At 42.4% G+C, this 8268-nt stretch overlaps 1 protein-coding gene across 9 annotated transcripts in view; it reads right to left on the bottom strand.

Moving 5' to 3' along the window:
- The window catches only part of Acaca (acetyl-CoA carboxylase alpha), a 262262-nt gene that overhangs the window by 173888 nt on the left and 80106 nt on the right, over positions 1-8268 (bottom strand). For all 9 annotated transcript variants that reach the window (XM_039086752.2, XM_039086753.2, XM_039086758.2 and 6 more), the window contains 2 exons: positions 4404-4536; positions 2677-2815 (listed from right to left, as the gene is read on the bottom strand). In XM_039086752.2, coding sequence (XP_038942680.1) covers positions 2677-2815; positions 4404-4536 — 272 coding nt within the window. The remainder of the gene's footprint in view (positions 1-2676; positions 2816-4403; positions 4537-8268) is intronic.

Here is an 8268-nt window from a genome sequence, read left to right as displayed (position 1 = left end):
GGCTGGAGAGATGGCTCAGTGGTTAAGAGCACCGACTGCTCTTCCCGAGGTCCTGAGTTCAAATCCCAGCACCCACATGGTGGCTCACAACCATCTGAAATGAGATCTGATGCCCTCTTCTGGTGTGTCTGAAGATAGTGACAGTGTACTTATATATAATAAATAAATAAAATATTAAAAAAAAACAACAACAACAACAAAACAAAACCCTGGGGGCTGGTTGGCTCACTGGTTAAGAATGCATACTGCAGGGGTTGGGGGTTTGGCTCAGTGGCAGAGCGCTTGCCTAGGAAGCGCAAGGCCCTGGGTTCGGTCCCCAGCTCCGAAAAAAAAAGAACCAAAAAAAAAAAAGAATGCATACTGCAGCCTCATGGTGGCTCACAACCATTTAACTCCAGTTCCAGGGGATCGGATTCCCTCTTTGGGCCTCTGCTACCTCCTGCATATACATGGTACACACAAACACACAAACACAAATATGCACACACACAAAACAAACTCTGTATCATATATATGCACGTACACACACACACACACACACACACACACATTTTATGTGGAATATATGGTTTCTAATAAGAGCACAATTGGGAAGGGAGGAGTGAGAGTAGGGTCATATACAGAAACTAGATACTGGGCTAGAGAGAAGCCCAATGGTTAAAGAGCACCGTTTGCTCTTCCAGAGGGTGTAGGTTCATTTCCAGCACCCACATTGCAGCAGCTCACTTCCAAGCAACTCAATACTCTTTCCTAAGCGTACAAGTAGTATCTAGACATACATGCAGTATGTACACCACACACATAAGATAGCCTTGAGATGGTAATTGCTGATACTGGATAATAGATGAGAGAAGTTCATTAACACTATTTTTATAAGCTTCATCTATTTTAAAATATACAACTTAAATGTCCGATATATATATATACAAACATAGACACACACATGTAACATGAAGGGTGACCTTTGAGGATAAACAACAATGCTTTCCTGGGAAATCCTATATTGTATCTTGCATTCTCACAATATATAGCTTCCACATAGAATTTCTAGAAGCGTGCTTACATCACACCATCATTTGCTGTTTTTTCTTCCTGTATACCCTTTATTTTCCTGTAACTCTCACAATTCTTTCCTATTCTTGGCCAGGCATGAGTTCTTTATAAAAGTGTCTTCTTAACCATCTTCCTAAGCGCTAGATATCTCACTCTGGGTTCTCACAGAAGCCTCTGCATGTTGCTATTACAGCACTTATCTCATTAGATTGAAACAGTTATTTCCTGGAGCAAGGTCACATCGTATTCCTATGGGTCTTTGTGACTGTGGAATCATTAAGTAAATCACCAACAGGCATACCAGGTACGAATGGACTAGCAAAAAGGAAATCCAATGAAGTGGTTCATATTTATATAAGATCTCATCTTTAAAATTTCCTTTTACAGATACACAAATGGTAGTGCAGAGAGAGATTAAAAGATGCATATAAACAATTTCAGATACCAACATTTGCTTTTAGCAATTTGTGACATCTCTGTTTTAAAATAAGATGACATAATAACTTTTACTTCTTAGGAATTGTCTTAATATAATTGTCAACATGTAGGCAATATTTACAAACCAAAATAGGCCCTGAAAGAATATCTTTTTTTATGTCTGGATGCTTTTCGCCTTCAGATAGTGATTAAAGGTGTGTAAAAAAGACTGGAGAGATTCTTCAGAGATTAAGAGCACTTGGGGGGCTGGGGATTTAGCTCAGTGGTAGAGCGCTTACCTAGGAAGCGCAAGGCCCTGGGTTCGGTCCCCAGCTCCGAAAAAAAGAACCAAAAAAAAAAAAAAAAAAAAAAAGAACCAAAAAAAAAAAAAAAGAGCACTTGGGCTTTCTTGCAAAACACCCAGGTTCTGTTGCTGGCACCCACAGAAAGCCAACAACTGCCTGTAACATTTCCAGAAGATCTGTGCCCTCTTCTGGCCTTCACAGGTCCCGCACACACACAGTACAGACATGTATGCAGGCAAAATACCCATATCCATAAAATACAAACAAATAAAATGGGGGGGGGGAGGTGGGATAGAATGGTACATGCCTTTAATACCTGAAGTTCGAAGGCAGAAACAGGCAGATTCTTTTGAGTTTGAGACCAGCATGGTCTACATAGTGAGTTCTAGACCTGCCAAGGTTGCATGATGAAACTATGTCTCCAAAAAAAAAAGTCGGGAAAACCCATTTGGGTCCCAGGATATCTCTCTCTCAATGGTAGGAGAAAAATGGGAATCCTTATTTTACAGTATTCTCTAATTCCATAAATCATTTGGGAAAAACAATGCAATTTTAGTTAAACATTTTCAGTTAAAAACACTAAAGTAATTGACTCTAACAAATACTTAACACTGGAAAAGTCATATACCTCACAGCTCAAATACTTATGCTAAGCTTCTACCTCCTGACCTCAGAATACAGAGACCTGTGTGCAGTTAGCTACAGTGTAATCACTTTTGTGTCTATTATTGATACACTTTATTATTTATTTGTTTTTATTACTGACATCTTTTTAAAAATCTTTGCATAGGATTTCACTGGCAGACTTGGGCTCGGGAATCACCCTAGGATAACATTCTCCTACTCACAGAGGGTCTACTCAATGCTTTATACCTAACATGACACAAAGCCAGGATCTCACCTGCATTGGCTTTAAGGTCTTCGGGTGTAACCATGACAACAAACCGGATGGCACGTTCATTGCGGAACATTTCATAAGACCACCGCCGGATAGATCGCATGCATTTCACTGCTGCAATACCATTGTTGGCGATAAGAACCTGGGAGGTGGGGATGCGAAGTGGGAAGTGGAAGAAAAAGTAGCCAAGAAAGGCAAAGATAGAAAAACAAAGATACATTTTTACTTATCTCCCTTTGTTCAAGCAAGAACTGTTACTAGTTGGAGTTGCGAGAAACAATCCCTATAGGATCAAGCAATACTGCGACATGTGCTAGCCAGAACTAATTTTTTTTTCAAACTTCATTTCCTAAAAAAAAATTAAATCATAAACTCACATTATTTGTTTGTAACTTATTCAATCATAACTATCCATTACTAGGAAACATAATGTATCTCCAGTAAGAAATGAGGGAAGGCTACGCTGTGTGGCATTATACACTATTCTCTACTGTAGTAAGCGAGTTGGCATCCAGGGCTGTTTCCCAAAGTGCTGAACCCAGAGTGCTTTCCAGTGAAAGAAACTGCTCGGCTTCATGGTCACAAGGAAAACCTAAAAAAATCAAATAATCCTGAAATTTTTCTGTCACTAAGCCTTCCATCTCCTTATGTGTATCTTGTAATCATACCCCTGAATATCCCACAGGCTAATAGATACATAATCTACCTTTATTGACAAAATGTAAGACACTGATGAAGCAATACTTTTAGGAGTGGGAATACTGATCCTTATAGTTTAATCTATTTCAACCGAGATATCTCCCAGGTATGACAAGTTTTAGGTAGCAATGACATAGAACTGTTTTTTATGGGGCGTGGGGGGGGGGAGGAATGACAACACAAAGAGTTTCATTACATAAGCCACAAACTCTTGAACTCCCTATGTCCCAACACCTCCCAAGTGCTACAAACTACCTGACATCCATGTGGTATATTTTTTCTAAACATCTCCAATACCTGGTAGGAGCCAGTAAACCCTAAGTCTATCAGCCTTCTTCTGAAACTCGCTCTGCTCCTTTAAATCCAGTGCTGTCACATCTATCTTCCCACTGGCATTCCACAAGGTAACCAATTATTCCTTAAGCCCTCCCTGCCAGGTTAAAGAAGCTCTGCCTGTACCCACAAGATGTAGTGGGTAGTGATGGTGGTGCAAGCTTTAATCCCAGAAGATTACATTGGGAGGCAGAGGTGGCTGGATCTCTTGAGTTTGAGGCTAGCCTGGACTATACAGTGAGTTCTAGGACAGCCAGAGACGTACAGAAACACACCCCCCCATCTCTCTCTCTCTCTCTCTCTCTCTCTCTCTCTCTCTCTCTCTCACACACACACACACACACACACACACACACACACACACACACGCACACAACAAAAAACTACAAGATCTTTCTTTTTTTTTTTAAGATCTTTCAAAAGGAACATTAGAAGCAGAGTTTTAACTCCTTATCAACTATGACCAAATTACCACTGTTAATATATATGTATGTGTAGTGTGTGTGTGTGTGTGTGTGTGTGTGTGTGTGTGTGTGTAAAGCAAACAGTGAGATTATGTACTAGTAGCATGCTAGGGAGATAGAAAAGACAGCCCTGCATAAAAAGGCCAAGTCCCTAAAAACCTAAAAACCACTTTGAACAAACAGAAATAAAATCTCACATACTTTAAGCAAAATAGTTTAGTAAGTTTAACTTACCTTCTCAATCACTTTATTTCCCCCAAAACGAGTAACAAATTCTGCTGGCGAAGCCACAGTGAAATCTCGTTGAGAGTCTATTTTCTTTCTGTCTCGACCTTGTTTTACTAGGTGCAAGCCGGACATGCTGGACCTATGCAAACAGAGAAGCCAAAAGAAACTATACCCAGAATGTCTCCATAACACCCACATCTTCTGAGAACCCTTCACAGCCACACTATAACAACAGTTCCCGGGACCCCAGTGGAGTCTACATGCTGCTGGGTCACAGGAAAGGAAACAATCCTAGAGGACACGAAGGCTCAGGCCTGTCACGCCAGCACTGAGAGGCTTTGGGGGGACTGCCTAGAGTTTCAGGCCAATATGGGCTAAAGAATGAGATTCTTGTCTGAAGAATATGAAGACAACAGGCTGCAGAGGTGACTAAGTGGTGAGGAATACTTGCTGCTCCAAAAGAGAACCTGAACATAGTTACCAGCACCACCGGCAAGGTGGCTAATCCAGGTCCAGGGCTCTGAATACCTCTACTTACCTCGGTAGATGCCAGGCTACATGTGGGGCACAGATACACTCACTCAAAACACTCATACACATGAAATAAATGAAACCCAAGGAGGGGATGGTGATGCTGGAGATTCAGTTCAATTGTAAACAAAACATTAGTCTAGCAACCACAAGGCCCTGGGTTCAATCACTAACTAGCATACAGGGTGAGGGGCACTCTATTTAAAAAAAAAATGGAACGCAGAAATGGCTCAGTGGTTAAGAGCACATATGACTGCTCTTGCAGAAGACCACAGTTCAGTTTGAAGTACCCATGTCAGGCAACTCCCAACTGTCTCTATCTCTAGACCAGGGGATTGGCCATCCTCTTCTGAACCCTGTGAGCATCTGCCTTCACATGTATACACACACACAGATGGACAGACAACCAGGCAGACAGAATCAAAATAAATCTTTAGGTATCTGGAAAAATGGCTCATTGGTTAAGAGCACTGGATGCTCTTCCAGTGTCAGCTCAGAACCATCTGTAATGCCAGTCCCAGGGGATCCACTGTCTTCTTCTGGCCTCGGAGGGCACAGAGCACACATGTAGTTTGTGGACACATGTGGTCAAACACGCCCATATACATTATTTTTTTATCTTTTTTTAAAAGGAAAAGAAGAAAATCTGATGACCATGCAATTAAGCATAGTAGTTATGTCGAGAGAGGATGGCAGGAGTAGGGTAGAAAAGGTGAAGCCACATAGCCAGACATAGGTTACAGAAGGCCTAGGAGGGTTGGACAGTCAAGGCCACATAGCCAGACATAGGTTACAGAAGGCCTAGGAGGGTTGGACAGTCAAGGCCAGCCAGACATAGGTTACAGAAGGCCTAGGAGGGTTGGACAGTCAAGGCCACATAGCCAGACATAGGTTACAGAAGGCCTAGGAAGGTTGGACAGTCAAGGCCACATAGCCAGACATAGGTTACAGAAGGCCTAGGAGGGTTGGACAGTCAAGGCCACGAGGCCAGACATAGGTTACAGAAGGCCTAGGAGGGTTGGACAGTCAAGGCCACGTAGCCAGACATAGGTTACAGAAGGCCTAGGAGGGTTGGACAGTCAAGGCCACATAGCCAGACATAGGTTACAGAAGGCCTAGGAGGGTTGGACAGTCAAGGCCACGTAGCCAGACATAGGTTACAGAAGGCCTAGGAGGGTTGGACAGTCAAGGCCACATAGCCAGACATAGGTTACAGAAGGCCTAGGAGGGTTGGACAGTCAAGGCCACATAGCCAGACATAGGTTACAGAAGGCCTAGGAGGGTTGGAGAGTCAAAGCCACATAGCCAGACATAGGTTACAGAAGGCCTAGGAGGGTTGGACAGTCAAGGCCACATAGCCAGACATAAGTTACAGAAGGCCTAGGAGGGTTGGACAGTCAAGGCCACATAGCCAGACATAGGTTACAGAAGGCCTAGGAGGGTTGGACAGTCAAGGCCACATAGCCAGACATAGGTTACAGAAAGTCTAGGGCCTTTTTGCCTTTTTTTTTTTTTCTTGAGAAAAGGTTTTTCTGTGCCCTGACTGTACTGGAACTCGCTCTGTAGACCAGGCTGGCCTGGAATTCATGAAGATTCACCTGCCTCTGCCTCCCAAGTGCTGGGATTAAAGGCGTGTGCCACTGTGCCCAGCAAGCCTGAGTTCAATCTATGGGACGGACTCACACAAGACGGAAGGTGAGAACCAAGAGGTTACCCTCCGACCTCCACTGCGATTAGTGACACGCACATCCAAACACACACCATGCACACAATAGTAAATTTTAGACTAAACTACCTTTTAAGAGAATTGGTGGTCCACATGTAGTACATCACAAAAGAGGAATTATATGATCAAATAATTCTCTCCAGGCACAGAGGTACATGCCTTTAATCCCAGAATTCAGGAAGCAAAGGCAGAAGGATCTCTCAATTGGAGGCCAGCCTGGTCTACAATGTGAGTTCTAGGATAACCAGACCTACACATTAAGATTGTCTCAAAAAACAAAGACAAGCAAAAAATTCTATATATGAAGTAAGATAGAAACAGACACTAACATTCTAACATCCTGTAATCTGAGCAAATAAAGAGTAAGGGATACAGGACTTGGGAGAAGAAAAAGAAAAACATCATGAAAATAACAAGATGGAGAGGTTAAGTAAGAGTGGAAGTTTTTAACCCCAGTGCTCAAGAGACAGAAACAGCAAGACCTCTGTGAGTTCAGGGACAGTCTGGTCTGCAGAGCAAGTTGCAGGCCAGCCAGAGCTTCACAGTGAGACACTGTCTCAAAATAAAATAAAATATTATTAAGAGGCTTTATTCTTTGGTTGTCTTGTTTCAAATTTTACAGTAGTATTTTCCAATCTTGGTTCCAATTTTAAATGTGAAACTATTTCTTCATCCCTTAGAATTGCATCTTTTGAAGAAATGATACCAATCTCTTCTGATATTGTTTTTTCTAAAACATATATAGCCTTACCGATTTGAAAAAAGAAAAGTAATTATTCTTCTCTCAGTATATCTATAAAAGTCAATGGGTAAGCTCTCTCCTTACCCTTTTCAATGACTTAAGATAGCTCTCTGTCCATTTCTTTTTTTTTTTTCCATCTTTATTAACTTGAGTATTTCTTATTTACATTTCGATTGTTATTCCCCTTCCCGGTTTCCGGGGCAACATCCCCTAACCCCTCCCCCTCCCCTTCTATATGGGTGTTCCCCTCCCCTCTCTGTCCATTTCTTTGCTCAAAACAAGGCCTTACTCTGTTGCTCTGGTTAGCCTGGAGTTCACCATGTATGTACCCCTCAAGCCTCCTGCCTCAACCTTCCCATTGCTGGCATTACAGGTATGCACCACAAGGCTCAGCTAAGGTGGCTCCTCCCAGGCCCCCACCCCACGTCGAGACAGGGTTTTTCTGTGCAGCTCTGGCTGTCGAGGAAGTTTAAAGCACAAAGGACTCTAATTTCCTAGGCCTCCTTTCAGTGTTTTTCCTACTGTGTGGTGAAACATCTATGGTAACATTAACAAGGTCTAGAAACAAAGCTGCACACACTGTTCTCTGAACAAACCTTTCCTTCTCCGTCTGTAATTGTACTGGCTATGGATCCATCTCATTCAGGATCTAAGTCTGTAACACCATTGTATCACACCAATCAATAACATGGATGAATTTCACAAGCATCAGCCTTAAGGGAAACAACACAAGACTGCACAGTAACACCACATAAATGACACTCTGAAACTAGGATAACCGATCTGCAGTACAGAGAGCGTGCTCACGAGTGTGCTGGTGGGAAAAGCCTCAAAGGCACACAAGGAGATGTAGATATTCTGTATGTTGATCT

This window comes from Rattus norvegicus, chromosome 10, assembly GCF_036323735.1.
Source record: "Rattus norvegicus strain BN/NHsdMcwi chromosome 10, GRCr8, whole genome shotgun sequence".
NCBI lineage: Eukaryota > Metazoa > Chordata > Mammalia > Rodentia > Muridae > Rattus > Rattus norvegicus.
The sequence above is the reverse complement of the archived record's forward strand: the minus strand, read 5'-3'. Positions and strand labels throughout refer to the sequence as shown.